Source organism: Piliocolobus tephrosceles, chromosome 18, assembly GCF_002776525.5.
Source record: "Piliocolobus tephrosceles isolate RC106 chromosome 18, ASM277652v3, whole genome shotgun sequence".
NCBI lineage: Eukaryota > Metazoa > Chordata > Mammalia > Primates > Cercopithecidae > Piliocolobus > Piliocolobus tephrosceles.
The window spans coordinates 56,808,087-56,829,635 of NC_045451.1; the positions used below are offsets into that span (position 1 = coordinate 56,808,087).

General features: G+C 39.2%; 1 protein-coding gene across 4 annotated transcripts in view; it reads left to right on the top strand.

Moving 5' to 3' along the window:
- Positions 1-21,549, top strand: part of ZNF521 (zinc finger protein 521) — a 293,855-nt gene that overhangs the window by 119,332 nt on the left and 152,974 nt on the right. For 3 of the 4 annotated variants that reach the window (XM_023207760.2, XM_023207762.2, XM_023207761.1), the window contains one exon: positions 6,378-9,730. In XM_023207760.2, coding sequence (XP_023063528.1) covers positions 6,378-9,730 — 3,353 coding nt within the window. Of the gene's footprint in view, positions 1-6,377; positions 9,731-9,957; positions 10,038-21,549 lie in introns of all 4 variants that reach the window. The other variant, XR_002730767.1, reaches the window with a different exon arrangement.

The following is a 21,549-nucleotide window of genomic DNA, read 5'->3' on the forward strand; positions in this document are numbered from 1 at the left end:
TGATTGGAGAGGTGGAGTTAAGTGTGAACTGCTTAAGAATGCACTGTTTTCTATTTAGTTTGGCTGCAGAAGATGGAATTCATTGAGCTCCGTCTGTTCAAATGAACTTTAAGCAACAGCAAGCAAAACATTTGTACTTCTCTCTGCACATGCAGACGAAATGTGTCTGCTGAAAGAATGAATGTAAAGCCCAGGATTACCTAAGGAGAGCCATGGAGATGTGATAACAACTCCTTATCTCTTTGTTGGCTCATCTGAAGTGTTAAAGTGTTGTTGAGGGAAAGCGAGCCTCTTTTTTACTAGGGAGTATTGAGGGCAAAAAAAAAAAAAAAAAACCCAAAAACCAAAACCAAATAAAAAACAAACAAAAAAAACCTCTAAGCTTGAGCGCTGATACCTGGAATTCATCTTAAGACTGTTAAAAAATGTGCACCACCAATTCCCGCTCCGCACAGCTGCTGTTATTAATGGGTGACCACCATTTTTCCTCATAACCTAACTGTTAATTCATTTAATTGGTCCTTCTAGAACAGTTCGAAATATTACAGAATTTAAAAGCATCTGCGAATTATAAATAATTTTAAAGTTCACATTTCTCATTTGAACACCCAGTAAAGGGTATTCGTTTTCAGGTAGTTAAATAAGTTATATGACAAAGGAGTGAATTTAATGTGGAGCTGCTGATTTTTTTTTTTTTTTAAGAAGCATCATAGTTATTAACGTTGCAGCTTTTCTAAAACTGTTGACATTTCTATGGAGAATGAAGGGAAGCAACTGCATAATAATGCATAATAGTTTTTTTTTTTTTTTTTTAGCATGACCTTATCTTTTAGCAATTTAAATCATTGCTTTAAAAATGTATTTTGTAATTTGGTTAGTAGAGGATTTTAAATATGATGTTGTAAAATTGTTACTGTGTGGCCTTGAAGTAACATGACAAACACCCTTGTTACCTCTGTCTATTAAACATGCATTTCAAAATATTGTCCTCTTTAAGTAGAGCCCGACTTCTCTTCGCGTTTGTGCACACCTGTGTATTTCCCCCAGGAGTTTCAGCTTATATTAAAGTGTCTCAGGTAGCTAATGACTGAAAAAGTACTGTAAATTCTATTTAGTAAGAAATTTCAGAACTGCTATAACTTGCTGGCAGAAGTAAAGAATTATGTAAGGCAAGTGGGGGAAACCTGAAATGTTTTGGTCTCAAGTCTTACCCTATTGTTTGACCCTCAAAAAAAAAAAAAAAAAATCTGCTGAATTAACTTACCATGATGCTAAATAATGCAATGATTGTATTGCTCATGTTTTAAGGAGAAGAAAGGTGTAAAGCACATTCTTGGCTTCAGAATTCCATAGAAAAACACTTGTGCCAAGGTTACCTGCCTGTAAAGACCCAATATTATATCCCGTGTTTGATAATTTAAGGCTTGGAACATAGTAAGCATGGATTTATGGTCCATTAACATTTAGATATCACCAACTGATTATCTTTTATTTTCTTGCTAGCTGCATATACAACTGTGAACGCTAAAGGCACTGTAGATTGCCATTGAGTCAGTCCTTAAAACTAATATTCCAGAGATTGCATTAAAGGAAAGAAAATATTAAAATATGTTTATACCATACTCATAGAAGCTTACACATGGAAACAGAAATACATGCAACACATATAAATCTTTTTGTTTACATATGCAGCTTTTCTTCCAGCCATGATAAGGTGCCCTAGAAACATTCACTAATCTTTGTAACACCCCAGAGGGAAAGTAGCAAGAATTATTATCTTCATATTGCAGGTGAAATACCTAGGAAGGGGCAGATTAAATGACTTGGCCAGGTCACTCTCTAAGTCAGTTATGAAGCTAGAAATAAAACTCCAGACTCTTGACTTTTAGTTCCTACACAAGTATCAGACCCATCAGTATTTGTGCTTCTCCTCACTTGAAAAGTAACCATTGATATAAATCCTGTCCCTGTTAAGGAAATCTTGCTGTGTGGCCCTAGCACACATGACACTGAGTCCCCCGATGGGCAGTTAAGAGGGTACTCTGCTGTTGCAATGAACAAGCTCAGGTAGCAAAAGGATATTGTTAAGGCAATTTCTTGCAGACCAGGCCCTATGAAGAACATTATCAGAAGTTTCCATAACTTCAGAGAAAGTATTTTCATCTGCTTTCTTACATTAGTTTCTCTTGAATAATTTCAGATTGCCCCTAGTGTTGGAATCAATCTTCTGAAAGGCTTGGTCCCTGTTCTCAGGAAGTGTGTGTCCTACACAAATTAAGACGTGCTTAATCATAAACAAAGTAAGCATTGACATTAGTCTAACCCTCCTGCACATATTGTCTTCCTCGCTCTTTGATCTTATTTTTTAATTTCTGGCTAATTTGATTAGTCTTGAACACTAGCGAGTGGCCAGAACCCTCAGCATTTCTCTTCCACAATGGCAGGCCGTAAACTGAGACTGTCAGACCCTCATTTGTGTGCTTGTCTGTCCATCAGCAGGAGCTGGGATCAAATCACGTCCAGTCTCTGCTTCCTCCTTCCCAGGCTGGCACACGAGGGGCTGATGGCTCACGTCACAAAGGTACTCTGTGTTCTGGTGCCTTTTTTCTGTGGAATAACTCCTTCTAGTATGACTTCACTTTTCTGTTAGTGAGCACTTTCCCCCGTAAATATGCCTGAACAGGTGTTAACTCTGCTGCTAACTGAGTTTCCAGCTGTCCTCCTCCAACACAGACCCAGCAAAATCTGTTGTTTCGTCCTTTTAGGCAGCCTAGAGAAGCGCCGAGCCTGAGATGGAGGTCTTCCTTGCAGGATATGGCCGTTCTGCTGCCAGAAGATGGTCCGGAAAGCCTGGCTGGCTAACAAAGACAGGCCTTCAGCGGCTGGGTGTAGTTCCAGTTCTGCATCCCCTTTGGCAGAAACACAGAGGCTGCTGCAGTGTGGCCAGCCAGCGAAATTAGGAAATAAGGACCTCTTTTATTTACTCAGGCTGCTGAATCATGGGCATTCCTGTCTGCTTGGAGAAAAGTCAGGCGGCTCTACTTTCCACTGAAAGTCTCAGGAGTGTTGGAGACTTTCATCTCGGAGTGTTCACACACTTGTTTTAATGTGCTTTATGGAAATGGTGAAACTCAGCAAGTACAGTTGCTGTAGAAAAACATCTGCACTAACCATGCACACACATTTGCATCTTTAAATAGACTTTTTAGGCCATGGAGCTGGTTTCCAGCAAAGCTTTTTCGGCAGTAAGAGCTACAGCTCTCGGAGAGTCAGCTCAAGTGAAGTGACTGGTTTCAAAAATTAAAATTTAACGTGGACATGTTAAGTATTTCACATTGAAATGCAGAAAACTTGCCATCACACAGAAAGACAGTCCCCGCAAGTAGCACTTAGTGCCGAGGGGAAAAAAAGTTAAAGTTGATTCAGGAATCTGAGTTGAAAGAATCCTCTACAGTTTCTTCCACGTGTAAAAAGAAATTGACATCGTTTAAACCTATATTCACCATTTAAGCATTGTTTGCACTGTGGCTGCCAAAAAGCCTAAGTTAATGGGGATGGATAACTCTCAAAGACTTAGGTAGACCTCAGAGTATGTTGGCGGGGAGACCATCACCACAAAAGTCTTGGAGGAGTCTGATACCTGAAGAGCGTGGACCAAACCACTGGGAGTAGTGAGTCCTTGTGTGTTCTTGGGAGAATATGATCCATTTACAGTGCTGGCAATGAGAGTTTTACATTTTATATTTTAAAACAGAAATCAGCCTTTCAGGGAAACTTTATTTTTCTAAAAATATCATTCCTTGCTCAAACTATTTTCTTCCGCTCGATCCCCAAGCCTTATGGCTTCTACAGAGGGTTTGTGTAATTTCCTTTACAAAGACATGTAATGGGGACTGGAGAGAAGAAGGAAAAGGTTTCTAGCTCTCTTGAATCCTAGTTAAAACCTCGATCCTAACCTTCAGTTCACTTGACATGTCACTGAAATTTACAAGCTTAGGAGAACAGTTATATAATAGATATAGTCAGGCATGGACCACAGACAAGAAGCTGATTTAAGCATGGTGTTAGGGATTGCATAATTTGTATAGTGGTCCATTGCTCTATAATTCTTTACGTATTTGTATAAAAATATATCATACCTGGACACAATCTGCAATTTAATAATAAATTCACTTGCTCAATTTTCAGGCTCAATAGCTACATCCTTCTAGGCTAGATGCATTGCAAATTCTGATTCACTGTTTTCCCCAAATGTATAAATGAGAAGATGTGTTTGAAAATATTTTAAAAAATGAAATAGCAGGATTTAAGCCTAAAAGATAAATGTGAAATGTGGTAGATTTTACCTAGAATGTTGAGCACATTTAATAGATAGCCTTTTTTTTTTTTTTTTTTTTCAATTAGAGTAAATATTTGAAACTTTGATTTGTTTCAGGTATATTAGCTTTAGGTGACAACACTTTTTTAAGGGGAAAACTAGATCATTATTGAGTTTTTTTGCTTTTAGTTAAAAATTTTTTTTGTGTGTGTTGAGTGGTGAGTTGAGTTTATCTGCATATGTTCCTGTTGTATTCACTTGAAGTAGAAATCACATCCACATCCATCAGACCCTTTCTTATGCTGGAAACATGTTGGGTTATAGAGTCATATAAATGAGGATGCAAAATCGTGTGGTTTTCAACTTGTACGGCGACGCTTTGTTGCAGTGGGCAGGGATCCAGGAATGGTGTTTGGTTGTTTTCTCAGAGTGAGAGGGTTGCCATCTGGCATTGATAGTGAGATGGTGTTGTCATCAGTTTCTAGATGCAGGAAAGGAATGATCCTCATCTGTTTCCTGTGGATAAGGAAGAGGCTGACAATCTAGTAAAATCTTGTTACCTTAAAGAAAGCAGACATGGAATTCGTTTACATAATGCTTACCAGTTTCTACTTTTATGTTAATCATTTAGCTTGCTAGTGAACTTCAGCTTTGAAGAATTTAAAAATGTATTTGATCATACTCTAATTGAATACCATTAGAATATTCTAATAATGCTCTAATTGAGCCTCTTGTTCTAACTGAAACACTATCCCCACTAGCTCCACTCCATGGTCTTTACTTGTATGTTTTTTTTGAAAAATCGTGCTCCTTTGGAGAGTGAAAAGCTTTTAAAATTTCTTCTGATCTTGAACAATAGGTTGTGAAAAGCAAAAAAGAGGTTTCACAGCCTGTTTTGAGATGGTCTTATTTTCCACTTGGATATCAAGAAGGCAACAGAAATAACAGTGCACATTTGCTAAGAAAATAGTTTTTAAAATCACCTAATATAAGGTAACGTTCCTTTATGGATAACTTGCTAACTTTATATCTGGCTCTCAGTCTTGTTTGTCTTCTTTTTGTCACTCATAAATCTTTCAGCATTTACCATAATCATTTATCACTTTTCCTGTTTCCAGTTTTTCACAAGTTGCTTTGTCTCTGCTCACCTCAAAGTGCAGGTCCTGTTTAGCTAAGGAAGTTCAGGCTGCTGAAGCTTTTGCAAAAGGAAGATATGGTGGGCCACCTCTTGAACTTTCCAAACAAAATACACTATTAAAATCTGGCCCTTGTGAAACTCTCATTTTTTCTTGATCCTAGCTGATCCTAGCTACATGTAATATCTAGCAGTACCCTTCTAACATTTAATAATCCATTTTCTGGCCTATGGTATTCGCATTTCAGTTATTGAAGAAATCCTGGTTGTCTTTCATTACACAAGACATAATTATTATTGTGTTTTCTGTCTTCTTTCGTGTGCTTACTTTTTAATATTTTTTTGCTGAAAGCAATAAGGTCTGTATCAATAAGAACCCCATAAAAGATTTTGGTCTTCAGAATTGCCTTTTTATATAAAAACAAGCAAAATGCAGAGGGAATTTTTTATTAAATATTAGACATCTGGGTTGACTGCATTAATTTTAAATCATTCCTGTAATATTTCCTCTTTTCATTTGGTTCTTCAGATGCTCACATAATATGCAAATCATTTTAGAATGAATACAAAAGAAACATTAAATATATTAAAATCTGCATTTTAATAAAATTGTCAATGTGTAATATATACCTTGCTTCTAAGGAAGAATGATAAAAAGTAATAAAAGGGTAATTTAGACATAGAACTATTTAATATCCTCTTATATTTTACAACTCAACAAAAAGTAAATGCAGAATGCAGAATGCAGTCTGAGCTTTGGGCTCAGACTTGCAAATGTCTCGCTCAGATATTCTCTCTTTCATTTCTTTTTTTTCTTGAAAGGTTCAAGAGGGTCCAACTCTGTGTGCTGGTTGAAATGGTACGGTAAACTCACTCTTGAATCTCAACATGTCAGATGAAATGTGTCATTGCTTCTTGTTGCAGATGGAGTGGATGTTGAAGATGATCCGACTTGCTCTTGGCCAGCTTCCTCACCTTCCAGCAAGGATCAGACTTCCCCTAGCCATGGAGAAGGTTGCGATTTTGGAGAGGAAGAAGGTGGCCCTGGGCTTCCATACCCATGTCAATTCTGTGACAAGTCGTTTAGCCGCCTCAGCTACCTAAAGCACCATGAGCAGAGTCATAGCGACAAACTGCCTTTCAAATGCACCTACTGCAGTAGGCTGTTCAAACACAAGCGCAGCCGAGATCGCCACATAAAACTCCACACCGGGGACAAGAAGTACCACTGCAGTGAATGTGATGCTGCGTTTTCCAGAAGTGATCACTTGAAGATCCACTTAAAGACTCACACTTCCAACAAGCCATATAAATGTGCCATTTGTCGCCGTGGGTTTCTGTCCTCTAGTTCCTTACACGGACACATGCAGGTTCACGAGAGGAACAAGGACGGCTCCCAGTCTGGTTCCAGGATGGAGGACTGGAAGATGAAGGACACTCAGAAGTGCAGTCAGTGTGAGGAAGGCTTTGACTTCCCAGAAGACCTCCAAAAACACATTGCAGAGTGCCACCCCGAATGCTCCCCAAACGAGGACCGAGCGGCCCTCCAGTGTGTCTACTGCCACGAGCTCTTCGTAGAGGAGACCTCCCTCATGAACCACATGGAGCAGGTGCATGGCGGGGAGAAGAAGAACTCATGCAGCATTTGTTCTGAGAGTTTCCACACGGTTGAGGAACTGTACAGCCACATGGACAGTCACCAGCAACCGGAGTCGTGCAATCACAGCAACAGCCCTTCCCTGGTCACGGTGGGCTACACCTCCGTGTCCAGTACGACTCCAGATTCCAACCTCTCAGTGGACAGCTCAACCATGGTGGAAGCTGCCCCGCCAATCCCAAAGAGTCGAGGGAGGAAGAGGGCCGCCCAGCAAACCCCTGACATGACTGGTCCCTCGAGTAAACAAGCAAAAGTTACCTACAGCTGTATTTACTGCAACAAGCAATTATTTTCAAGTCTTGCAGTTCTGCAGATTCACCTGAAAACTATGCACTTAGATAAGCCAGAACAGGCCCATATTTGTCAGTATTGCTTGGAGGTCCTGCCCTCACTCTATAACCTAAATGAGCATCTTAAGCAAGTGCATGAAGCTCAGGACCCAGGTCTGATTGTTTCTGCCATGCCTGCCATTGTCTACCAGTGTAACTTCTGTTCCGAAGTTGTCAACGACCTCAACACTCTTCAGGAACACATCCGATGTTCTCATGGATTTGCAAACCCTGCAGCTAAAGATAGTAATGCATTCTTTTGTCCCCATTGCTATATGGGGTTTCTCACTGACTCTTCCCTCGAAGAGCATATTAGACAGGTTCATTGTGACCTCAGTGGCTCCCGGTTTGGGTCTCCAGTGCTTGGGACTCCCAAAGAACCAGTAGTAGAAGTCTATTCTTGTTCCTATTGTACTAATTCACCAATATTCAACAGCGTTCTTAAGCTGAACAAACATATCAAAGAGAATCATAAAAACATTCCCTTGGCCCTGAATTATATCCACAATGGGAAGAAATCCAGGGCCTTAAGCCCCCTATCTCCTGTGGCCATAGAGCAGACATCTCTTAAGATGATGCAGGCAGTAGGAGGTGCACCTGCACGTCCAGCTGGAGAATATATCTGTAATCAGTGTGGTGCTAAGTACACATCCCTAGACAGCTTTCAGACTCACCTAAAAACTCATCTCGACACTGTGCTTCCAAAATTGACCTGTCCTCAGTGCAACAAGGAATTCCCCAACCAGGAATCCTTGCTGAAGCATGTTACCATTCACTTTATGATCACCTCAACGTATTACATCTGTGAAAGTTGTGACAAGCAATTCACATCAGTGGATGACCTTCAAAAACACCTGCTGGACATGCACACCTTTGTCTTCTTTCGCTGCACCCTCTGTCAGGAAGTTTTTGACTCAAAAGTCTCCATTCAGCTCCACTTGGCTGTGAAGCACAGTAACGAAAAGAAAGTCTATAGGTGCACATCTTGCAACTGGGACTTCCGCAATGAGACTGACTTGCAGCTCCATGTGAAACACAACCACCTGGAAAACCAAGGGAAAGTGCATAAGTGCATTTTCTGCGGTGAGTCCTTTGGCACCGAGGTGGAGCTGCAATGCCACATCACCACTCACAGTAAGAAGTACAACTGCAAGTTCTGTAGCAAAGCCTTCCATGCGATCATTTTGTTAGAAAAACACTTGCGAGAAAAACATTGTGTATTCGAAACCAAGACACCCAACTGTGGAACAAATGGAGCTTCTGAGCAAGTGCAGAAAGAGGAAGTGGAGCTGCAGACTTTGCTGACCAACAGCCAGGAGTCCCACAACAGTCACGATGGGAGCGAAGAAGACGTTGACACCTCTGAGCCTATGTACGGCTGCGACATTTGTGGGGCAGCCTACACTATGGAAACTTTGCTGCAGAATCACCAGCTCCGAGACCACAACATCAGACCTGGAGAAAGTGCCATCGTGAAAAAGAAAGCTGAGCTCATTAAAGGGAATTACAAGTGCAACGTGTGCTCTCGAACCTTCTTCTCCGAAAATGGCCTCCGTGAACATATGCAGACCCACCTAGGCCCTGTCAAACACTACATGTGCCCTATTTGCGGAGAGCGGTTTCCCTCCCTTTTAACTCTTACTGAACACAAAGTCACGCATAGTAAGAGTCTTGATACTGGAAACTGCCGGATTTGCAAGATGCCTCTCCAGAGTGAAGAGGAGTTTTTAGAGCATTGTCAAATGCACCCTGACTTGAGGAATTCGCTGACGGGCTTTCGCTGTGTGGTGTGCATGCAGACAGTGACCTCCACCTTGGAACTCAAAATCCATGGGACATTCCACATGCAAAAGACAGGGAATGGGTCTGCAGTTCAGACCACAGGGCGTGGCCAGCATGTCCAAAAACTGTACAAGTGCGCATCTTGCCTCAAAGAATTCCGTTCCAAGCAAGATCTGGTGAAACTTGACATCAATGGCCTGCCATATGGTCTATGTGCTGGCTGCGTGAATCTCAGTAAGAGCGCCAGCCCAGGCATTCACGTCCCTCCCGGCACGAATAGACCAGGCTTGGGCCAGAATGAGAATCTGAGTGCCATCGAGGGGAAAGGCAAGGTGGGGGCACTGAAGACGCGCTGCTCTAGCTGCAACGTGAAGTTTGAGTCTGAAAGTGAACTCCAGAACCACATCCAAACCGTCCACCGAGAGCTCGTGCCAGACAGCAACAGCACACAGTTGAAAACGCCCCAAGTATCACCAATGCCCAGAATCAGTCCCTCCCAGTCGGATGAGGTAACTCGCCTTTTTTAATGTTTGCTATTTAACCTCCTCAAGAAATGGGCCCTACTTTATGTTTACACTCTCCACAGCTTTATTTATTGTCATGGGCCAAAAGATGCTTAGATTGAAATGCAATGGTTTTTTTTCCCCCATAGCCATTAGCTAGCAATTACTTGCTTCTTGATAAGCAGCATTTTGGCTTGAATGGTGCAAAATAGGACTAATTCCAGTCTCCCTAGGATATTGTCTTCTCTATGACTGAAGAGACCAGCGCTCATGCCAACACTACTGAGATCTGGAATCTCAGCATAGCTTCACCGTGAGTTGAAATCCCCAGCTATGACTTGTGTGTATGGCAGAGAGATAATGACACAAAAGTAAGATGCTATGAGCCAACATGCTGGCTTAGAGTAAATTAAAAAGAATATATATATTTGGGTATAACAAATTGGGTCGAGGTGGCTTTTTAATACCATGTTGTCGACACTCACTGTTTTTCTTTGTCTTCTGGGCAGTGAGGAAAATACTTCCTCACAAGAGGATTTTTAAAAAGCCCCTACCCTACATTTATTAAGCACCGCATGCCCATTATTCTGTTTAAAGACGCTATGCCTGAGTTTGAGATCTACTCTCTGGGTGTCAAAATTAATATTTGTGGGGTTCTTTTCTCCTTAGTTTCAGAGTAGTTTTCTGGTTTCTTTGCCACGATGACAAGAAACAAGTTCATTTACAATGAAATCATTTCATAAGTCATCATTTCTTAGAAGCTGAGCAGAGGATGGCTCATTGTAATATTTCTTTATGCTTTATCACCTGGTTTCTAATAGCTCTTTCCACTTCCCTACCTGCCCCTATCTGGAGATCCGTCCAAATGAAAACCCCAGGGAGATCCTTCTCCCTTCAGTTTGGGGTTAGTGCATTTTCCTTATCTTGTCTCTGCATTCACACCCCGGTGGAGGCCCCCCTGTGGCTCGCTGCAGATAGCCATCAGTCAGCTGGCAGGGGAGGGCTGAGAAGACCGAGACAGAGCCTGGCCTCACAAAATGTGGCATCTGTGTGGCAGGCAAACTCCCAAATTTTGAAGCCACTTTCCCCCTTCTCCCCTGCCCAAGTAAGTCTGCACTTTTCTCTCATTTAAATACATGAAATCCTTTCAAACTGCTGAGGACAGCTGGAAGAACGTAGCTTTGATTATGGCTCATAGCTCATGGGTTGGATCAAATTGTTTCTTTTGAAACAAATATTAGTAGTTAAAAGCATATGAAATGAGGGTTTTCCAAGTTTTTACTTTGAAATTTTTTAAACTATAGAAAAGCTAAAGGACCAACACAGCGAACACGTACGTGTGCCTGTGTTTGGGTATCCCAGATCCTCCAGATAAGAATGTTTGGTTGCGTTTTCTCTCTCTCTGCACCCCTTTTTAAAATCGACTTGAGCCACATGAAAGAAGGTTGCAGGTATCATGACATCTCCTAAGAATAAGTGTATCTTTTTTGTTCAATTATGACATCATTAGCTAAAGCAATTCACTAAATTAAAAAAGGAAATTAAGTAATCCCATAATACCGTCTGTAAGAGGTTCATATTTAAATTTTCTCCGTTGTCCCCAAAATGTCTCATGTTTTTAAATGTTTTTGAATGAGAATTCTTCAAACATTAAGGCAGAAAATTACTCTTCTCCTTTGTTTTTATTTTGTAATGCTTGATATGCCTACAAGAGATTGATATTCATGTTTAATTTACAAAGTGTATAAAGGTGATTTTAAATGACTGCATTAGTCTGTGTGTCTGTGTGTGTGATAGTGGTGTTGGCTTGTGCATATGCAGCTTAGCTGGACTCTCTTGGTTCTTAGTAGATTGTGTATGAAAGGGCATATGCCTGTGTCTTCTTATCTGTTCATGGTTTGTTTTTTTTTGATATTTATAAATTGGTATATATTGTAATACCATCTAAGAGGAAATATTTCAGAAACAAATGAGGACATAAAAATAGTATTTACACATTAAGTTGGTTAGAGTTACTTGATAAGGAGAATTTATCATTAAGGCTCGAATGACACCTAAAATCTTAGTGATATTTAGAAAGCCTATCTTTATCCTGCACTTACATAAGATAATACTTCAAATAGTTTAAAAAATACTTTAAATTTTACAATTGTGTTTTTAAAGCACCTAATGACTAAGGGTCAAAAATGACTATGCAGTCGAGTACCTCCCTATGAAACCTGATTAATAAGAGCTTAGAGTGATATGCTTAATTGACGAGATATTAGGATTTAGTTTTAAATATTTCTTTGTGCCTCAGAAGTTCACTATTTGTTCAACATTTTAATCATCATTGCTATCGCCATTTTTAAATTCATACTATTTGTTATAAAATTTTATGTGATACCTTCTACAATTAAAAATGTACCATATTGTTTAGACTAATATAGAAAATTATCTAAATGTACAAAAAGTTCCACAAAAAGAAGCCTAAAAATAATGTGTCAGCAAGAAAAATACAAAATAAATACTCATTTGTTCACATTCTTTGTTAGCCAAGTTAAATTGCCATAAGTTCTCATTTTGAGGAGTTTGTGCATTTTTTCCAGATTAGGTAAAATGAAATGTTATTATATAAGTCTTTGTCAAAAGACCGGTATATCATATAGGAATAAATTTTATCACAGAAAGAAATGTGACATGTATGTCTATTGACTTAGATGCCCTGGGTAGGAATTGAAGGACTTAGCAACAGAGGTGGTATTTTCATCTCTTTTTCTTGCTGAGGCTTGAGACACCAGAACTGAAAAGAAAATCACAGGAGATAATAAAACCTGGATGCACAGGTGTGGTCAAGAACAAGGTTAGATTTTTCTGGACCGTGACTTAGAATCACATAGAATATTGGTAAACATTTATATACATCTTTCAAAGACTAAAAAGAATATTATTTGATTGAGACTAGAATACCTAATTAAAAGGGATTTAAACTTAAATATAAATCTGGGAAGGATAAGTACTATATAAAACCCTGCAATCCAAAAAATGGATGAAAGACAAGGCATGCAACACTAAAAGAAGGATAATAGTTGGTAGCCATTATGTAATGGAGAGATTTGAAATTGAAGACAGATCTGAGTTTGAATCTCATTTCTTCTGCCTAATGCTTTCTGAATTTGTGAAAAATGTTTTCTTTATTATTATTATTATTATACTTTAAGTTCTAGGGTACATGTGCATAACGTGCAGATTTGTTACGTATGTATACTTGTGCCATGTTGGTGTGCTGCACCCATCAACTCGTCAGCACCCATCAACTCGTCCTTTACATCAGGTATAACTCCCAATGCGATCCCTCCCACCTCCCCCCTCCCCATAATAGGCCCCGGTGTGTGATGTTTCCCTTCCCGAGTCCAAGTGATCTCATTGTTCAGTTCCCACCTATGAGTGAGAACTTGCGGTGTTTGGTTTTCTGTTCTTGCGATAGTTTGAAAAATGTTTTCTTTGTGCCAGAATCCTCAGATTATTAATCTAAATTTGCAATGAAGATTTTGTTTTGAGTAAAATATTTTGAGAACCTATTCATTTTTCTTTGCTCCTCAAAGGTTGAGTGTGATACAGATTTACACATAACCTACAATAAATGATTCCAGAGATGGTAAGATTAATTGGGGACCGGAAGAACACTGGCCCTCTAGCTTTTTCCACACATAAAGCACCTTGCAGAGTTATTGACATTTACTATATGTTGAATAAATGTTGATTCTTCTGGAGTTTGTGGGCATTGTCTACTCAGGGGATGCGCCATCTGGACCTCAGAATGTTGTCTCATGACTTTGAAGTTCTACAGTAGATTTTGGAAACACATGTTCTTCTGCCTCCTTTTTCTAGTGTGCTGCATAGTCAAGTTTCTCTGAGCAACTATTTACTCACATTTCAATTCACACTGTCCCCAGCAGTCCTTTGAAATTGCTCTTGCCAGCGTTACCATTTTCCTCATCATCTCCATGTTGCAAGATGTGCATAGGGTGCCACAGAATCAAAACGGAAGGAACAGTGTAGACCATCTGACTCAACCACTTTATTTTACAGACAAGGAAACAGGGCCCGGTAAATAGAGAATTGTCTAAGATCACACAGCCAATAAGTGGTAGGCAAGGGGTAAGAGTCCAGGTCCTAACTCTAGGTTCAGGATTGTCTTTCCACAATCGCATGGCACTTTCCTCTAGCTGCAGTTGAATCCCCATCTTTTCTACAGCATCCTCTTGGTACTCCTGTCTTCTTTCTCTTCTCCTTCAGTTACCTCACCCATTGCACAGGATCTTCTGTGTATTTGTCACTTTATTGCAACTGACTTCAAGGGCTCTTCTGGCCTAATTGACCAATGCAATGTACTTAGAGAAAAAAAAGATAGTGTATCTTATTATTGTCTCTAAGCACTTGTCACTGTTGGCCAGTCCACTTTTATGGGACCTCTGTCTTCCTTCCTGACTTCCTGGTTGCCTCTGTGAACGCCCTGTGGCCTCTCATTCTTTTGCTAGCCCCTTCCTGTAGGTTTGTTTCACCTCATTGCTCTCACTCTACATATCCCCTCCATGGGGATTCACTCCCAGAGCTTGAACAACCGCCTTTTACTGACTGCTCTCCAAATAGTGTCTCCAGGGGCAGGAGGGGACTTTTGGAGGCTAATGGGAACACTCTTTATCTTGATGCCTGTGGTGGTTACGTGACTGCATGCATTTATCAGCACTCACCAGATTTACAATTGGTTTATTATTTTTATGGGGATTTTATAGAGATTACACCTCAATGAAGCTAATTTTATTTTATTTATTTATTTATTTGAGACAGGGTCTCACTCTATCATCTAGGCTGTAGTGCAGTGGTCCGATCATGGCTCACTGCAGCCTCGACCTCCCAGGCTCAGGTGATCTTCCTACCTCAGCCTCCTGGGTAGCTGGGACTACAGGCTCATGCCACCACGCCTGGCTAATTTTTTGTATTTTTTGTAGAGACAAGCTTGCAATGAGGAGTCTGAGATCAGCTTGTCTTGTTGCCTAAGCTGTCCTTGAGCTCCTAAGCTCAAGCAATCCACCTGCCTCAGCCTCCCAAAGTGCTGGGATTACAGATGTGAGCCACTGTGCCCAGGCTGAAGCTAATTTTAAGAAGTAATGATATCTCCAACTCACTTCTTTGCACTGAGCTTCAGACTCATATAAACAGCTGCCTGCTACACGTATCCACTCACATGTTCCCTTGAACTTCAAACTCAGTGGGTCCCAAATTGAGCTCAGCACCTTTCCTCTAAACCTGCATTTTTTTCTTATGTTCTGCATTTCACCTGTAGATCCATTGATCTTCTCAGTCACTTCCTTTCTACTCCACATCGTTTGGTCATCAGGCCATCTTGACTGCAGCTCATGTGTACAGTTGACTCTTGAACATTCCTGGAAATAGAGGCACTGACGCCTCACCCGGTCAAAAATCTGCATATAACTTTGACTTCCTCAAAACTTAACTACTAATAGCCTACTTCCTGATAACATAAACAGTCAGTTAACACATATTTTGTTAGTTATATGTCTTGCATACTGTATTCTTACAATAAAGTAAACCAGAGAAAAGAAAATACTATAAAGAAAGTCATAAGGAAGAGAAAATCTGTTCATTAAGTGGAAGTGGAGCATCATTAAGGCCTTCATCTTCATTGTCTTCACGTTGCGTAGGCTGCAGAAGAGGAAGAAGAGGGTTTGGTCTTGCTGTTTTAGGGGTGGCAGAGGCAGAAAACATACATATAAGTGGACCCACGCAGTTCAAACCTGTGTTCCTTGAGTGTCAGCTATTTTTCTTTTTCTTTTTTTTGAGATGGAATGTCACTCTTGTTGCCCAGGCTGGAGTGCAATGGTGTGATCTTGGCTCACCGCAACCTCCGCCTCTCAGGTTCAAGTGATTCTCCTGCCTCAGCTTCCTGAGTAGCTGGGATTACAGGCATGCACCACCATGCCTGGCTAATTTTTTTTTTTTTGTATTTTTAGTAGAGAGAGGTTTTTTTTTTCTCTGAGACAGGGTTTCACTCTGTGGCCCAGGCTTGAGTACAGTGGTGGGATCATGGCTCACTGCAGCCTCAACCTCCTGAGCAATCCTCCTGGCTCAGCCTTCTGAGTAGCTGCAACTATACAGGTATGCACCACATGTCCAGCTAATTTTTTTTTTTTTTTTTTTTTAGTGGGCTCGAGGTCTCATTATGTTGGCCAGGCTGGGCTCAAGTGATTCTCCTGCCTTGGTCTCCCAAAGTGCTGGGATTACAGGCATGAGTCACTGCACCCAGCCACTGTTTTTCTTGAATCAACTCCTCCCACCATCCCCTTACCACATTTTAAGTTCAATCTCTGATCCTCTTTTCCTAAACAACTGAAGCAGCCTCATTTTGTCTTTCTGACTTGACTCTCATCATTTTCCAATCCATCTCCACAGCACTACCAGAACCATCCATCTAAAACACAAATCTGTCTAGATGTCCCTTCCTGTTGGGAGCATTGTTAGTGCTCTGGACCTCCATCCCCCTAGGATGATATCATAATCCTTTTATTGTGAAATACAGGACCCTTCAGGTTTCGGCTTCCCCTTCTTTTCCCTGCCCTCTCCTTGTTCTATGATGGGAAGCACTTTAATTAACCACACATAGCATATTGCCTCTGTGTCTTACTGAGGCTGTCCTATTCCTTCTCCCCGAATAACCTCTCTCCTCTTGACTGTCTTCCACCTTGCAGAAGGCTGTCCAGCTTATCCTTTCTTTGGAGATCAACTGTTCTAGAAGGCCGCCTATGAGCCTGACTCTCCATCCCAAGCATCTCCCTATCCCCTCAATGCCCTGTGCAGATAATATGGAGTAAATATCCTGTGAAAATTACAGTGCTTTATGATTATCTATTACATTGTCTTTTCCTCTGATTAATTTCCTGGGGCAAGAACTTACTCAGTCTCATATTTTTGGTACCTCTGACAGTGCCAGGCCCGTATTAGGCAAATGCCTCAATGCATGGGTGTCATGCCATGGTGCTTAAATGTGCCTGGTGGCCCTCCCAAAATATCTTCTTATTTTTGCAGGACAAATGACCACCTAGATTTTTCATCCAGGAAACCTTTGTCTGAAGTGTCATATGTATACACTAGACTCCTGGTTCTCTCTCCTGAAACATTTTCCTCTTCCAGACTGCCATTGTTTTAGTAAAGGGAACCACTCTACATCCAATTACCCAAGCAAGAAACCTGTGAATCATTCCTGATTCCTCTTTTCCTTTCTTTCTCCATGTTTAATCCATCAATGAATACGGTTGATTCCACCTCCAATAAGTATCTTCAAATATCTCATCCACTTCTGTATACCTCCGAAGCCATAATCTTCGTCTAGGCTACAATTGTTTCTTTTCTGGATACCACAGTAGCTTCCTAACAGATTCTGTCCTTCATCTTCTGCCTGTTTCCAGTCCATTCTTCATGCTGCAGTTGGAAGCATAGACCTGTAAATTAAATGAAGCCACTTAAAATTTTTTGTGGCTTCCCACTTTCTCAAATGAACCCCAATGCCTCACCTGCTTACAAGTCACGGGCTCTCTGGCTGTGGCAGGCTGTTCTCACTTCCTTCTAGTGACTCTTCCTTCTTGACTCTGCCCAGGTCCTGAACATGTGCTGCTTCCCTGCTTTATCACCTGAGCTGCTCTTCCCAAGCAGCCTATCTGTTCTGCTGGCTCTTTCTCATCTGTCAGGTGGGCCTTCCTGAAAACCTTATCAAAGGTGGTCTCCCCCTTAAGATTTTCTTTTAAAAATGTCATTATTTGTTCACTTGGCCAGGCATGATGCCTCATGCCTATAATCCCAGCACTTTGGGAGGCTGAGGTGGGAGGATCATTGAGGCCTGGAGTTTGAGACCAGCCAGGCCAACATTGCAAGATCCTGTCTCTACAGAAATGAAAAATTAATCGGGTGTAGTGGTGCACACCTGTAGTTCTAGATACTCAGGAGGCTGAAGTGGGAGGATTGCTTGAGCCCGGGAGCTCAAGACTGCAGTGAGCAGTGATAGCATCATTGTACTCCAGCCTGGGCAACAGAGTGAGACCCTGTATCAAGAAAGAAATCCTTATTTCCTTCTTTTCCTTTCTCATCTCTGAATGCCCATCAACTTATCATAAGGGCTTAGTAAATGTTAGTTGAGTAAATGAATACAGTGTAAGTCCTTCAGAGTAACAAAAAATAGTGTATGCTTTTTTTCCAGGTACATCTAGTTACTAATACATATGAATATAGGTCATTTTGCCTAAAACTATTTTAATAAAGTGAGGTTTGATCTAAAAATATTAAAATACATGAAAAGGTTTGAAGTTGGTGACAATCCAAAGTTCATCTTTAATATGAAGATCTGTTTTAAGTGTCTTAGAATCAATATTTTTTTATGGTTCTTGTATGGAAGATGGAAATGTACGTGGTGACAATTCAGAACCTACTCAAGTCCCAGAGTTCTGTTGTGTGTTGTTCTCTTCATCAGAATTTCCCTATGAGGCTGAAAAAAACAGATTGATAAAAAATATTTTAAAGTTTTCATTTCAAATTGCTGTTACTAAGTTTTGATAAGTAAATATGCAAAGAGCAAAAACTAAATGGGTTAAGCTCCCTCTAAAGAGACAGTATTTAAAAAATTAAGTAGAAAATTTACAGGACCAAATAAATTGATGAGGTTCAAGATGTTCTTGAAAGACAGTGAATTGCTCTGCCAAGTCCAATCTGTATTGTTGTTGTTATATTCAATATTTTTTTGCCATCTACAAAGTAGTAGACCAGGGTGTCCACGGCCCTGAATGTGGGAGCAGGTGCCCTGCATCCATGCTTTGTACCCAGTTCCGTGATCACCTCATATTGATCATTGCCCCCATTGTTGAATTTGCTGCATCTACCATTCCTAGATTATCTGTACTTCTCCAGTTCTAGACCTTTTGTTGATATTTTTCATATGGTTACAATGACTTTTTAGAACTTAATGAAATTCAGAAATAGTTATGTTTTTGTATTTCAAATTGCTGATTGCACATAATAATATTTAACCTTTTGGTACTAGGCCAAAAGAGTTTGGAATCATCTTGTGTCATCATAGAACTCTGTCTAGGAGGAACATTTCACATTTTTGGCTGAGATTTTGTCAAGATGGAGATTAGTAAATATCTGGTCAAGATTATTTTAAATGATGAAAGAAAACTGAAAGCTATATTCTGGATCTCTAGATCTCTTATTACGGTGTTGCTCTACCTAGCACATGATGTAAATGTAGTTTTCTAGTACATGTACTTTGTATTTCTAGAAATTTACCAGCCTAATTATAAGAATCTTGCCAAAGGCTTTTAAAAAGCCTGAATAGCTGGTTCCCCTTATTTATACTTTTAAAAACCTTTTAATGCTTTTTTACCTTTTAAATGTGCATGTTTCTAAAGGTTCTATTCTTAACCTGCCTTTCTATTCTGAAATAGGAATTCCTATTTCCTATTACCTCATTATTATCCCATACAGCTAAGCAAAATATGAAGTTTCAATTCTCAACCTCTGTTTAACTCCCAGTCTTAAATTTTCAGCTTCCTTTTTCACATTACCATAAAGCTTCTGCTAGCCCTTTAATCAGCTCCAACTATAATTTCGTTTCTCTCCCATTTTGGTCAGTGTTTCATCTTTCTCCTGGTCATTCCTGCCTGAAACTTCGTTTCTGTTTCCTGTATGTTTCCTGTTCTCCTAACCTGTTAGGGCAGTGACTCCCCAGGAGCCATTGATTATTCGTTTGTAATTTCTCTTCTATCTGCATCTCCTGCATCCTTTCTCCAGGCCAAACTATATTAAATCTCAGCTGGTCTCCTTCAGTGCTTCCTATCATAAAGCTTATCTCAACAAACTTAAAACCTGAGGATCACACAAATCACGTTCTCTGACTATAATACAAGTAAATTATAAATGAAAAAAGTGTCTTAAAATTATGCATTTTAAAGTTTAAAACATGCATTGAACAAAGAAGGCATGAAAATAGAAATTAAAAATGAGAAAATCGAAGGATAAATACATTTCAAAAGTTTTGAGATATAACTAAATGCACCACTTAGAAGGAAAGTTGTTGGAAAATAAAAATATACATTAGAAAATAAGGAAAGCATACTATCACTGAGATATATCGCCTTAAGACCTTAAGAATAGAAAAATAAAATAAACCCATAAAAAGTAGAAACAAAGCAAGCAATAAAGCGAAGAACAAAAGTAATGAAATAGAAAACAAAGAAAGAATGAACAACAAGGAGGCCAATGAAGGAAAAAGTTAGTTTTCTGAAAAGACTGACACAATTTACAAACTTCTGGTGAGATTAATCAGTAAAAAGAACCAGAGATAATATTAATAATGAAAAGGGGTGCCTTACTTTGTACTTGCAGAAGTTAAAAAGCTAATAGGAGAAACATTGTACGTATCAAAATGACTATAAAAAGAATGCAATAACTCTTTTTTTGAGATAATAAGGAGCAAAATGACTTTATTCAGGTAAAGTTTAAGGTTGGACAAAACTAATCTATGATGATCAAAGTCAGAGTAGTTACTTCTGGGATCCTGTCAACAGGTAAGGAAAAGCAAGGCGTTACCTGGATGCTGGAAGTGTTTCGTATCTTCTCTGTGTGTTGGTTACACTGGTGAGTAATATCTGAAATGTCACCAAGCAGTATGCTTAACATTACTACAGTTTACTGTATGTAATTTGCTTCCCAATTAAAATTTTACAAAAAATGCCAAATGAAAATAGAAGAAAAAAGAATACTATGAATAACTTTATGCTAATAGTAGAGAATTTAAGTTACAGTATATAGAAACCATCTTAGAATAATATGTTACCAAAAATGGCTCAAGGAAAAAAGAGAGAAGTGTAATAATTCAATAAACATTAAAGAATTTAATAAATTGTTGAAAATCTTTCCTGTAAACAAAACATTAGGCTCAGGTGGCTTTCAAAATGAGTCCCCCTAAACATGCACATAATTTCAAAACTGTGCCAGAAAATACAAAATGAGAAAATACCCTTGTTCATTTAATGAATCTGATATGATCCTGATATCAAAACCGGACAAAAATACTGAAAAAGAGAAATACGGGTCAATTTTATTCATGATTTTGTATTTTATAATTTTGAACAAAGAATTAGTAGCTAAATCTATGTATAAAAAAGAGAATATATTATAATTGAAATAGGTTTATGACAAGAATGCAAAGTGGGTTCAATTTCAGGAAATCACTTAATTTAATTTGCCACATTAATAGATTAAAAGAGATAAATTATGTTTTTATCTCAAAAGTCAGTGGAAAAACTGTATTTAACATACTTTCAGGATTAAAAAAGAACACTAAACTAAGAATAGGCAGGAATTCCCTTATCCTAATAAAAACTGTTAAAAATATCTTAAGCAAGCATTGTAAATAATAGCTATAGCCATTATTTTATAATATAGTTATGTATTTTATAATATAATTATAATGTAACTATAATTATAATATAATAATGTATTATAATGTAACTATATTATTTTACTTACAATATAATTTGTGGGGAAATTTTAATTGGTATTTTATAATTAAAATTACTATTAAGGCATGCTGGGTGATGTAGCCAATAAGCTAAGATAAAATCAAAATGAATTTGAGTATTAGAAAAAATTAAAAATATACAGATTATACTGTCATATACAGGTAATATGTCTGCATGTAAAACAACACCCAAAGAATCCAAACACAAATTATTACAATAAAACTTTAGCAAAGTTGTTGGGTACCAAATCAA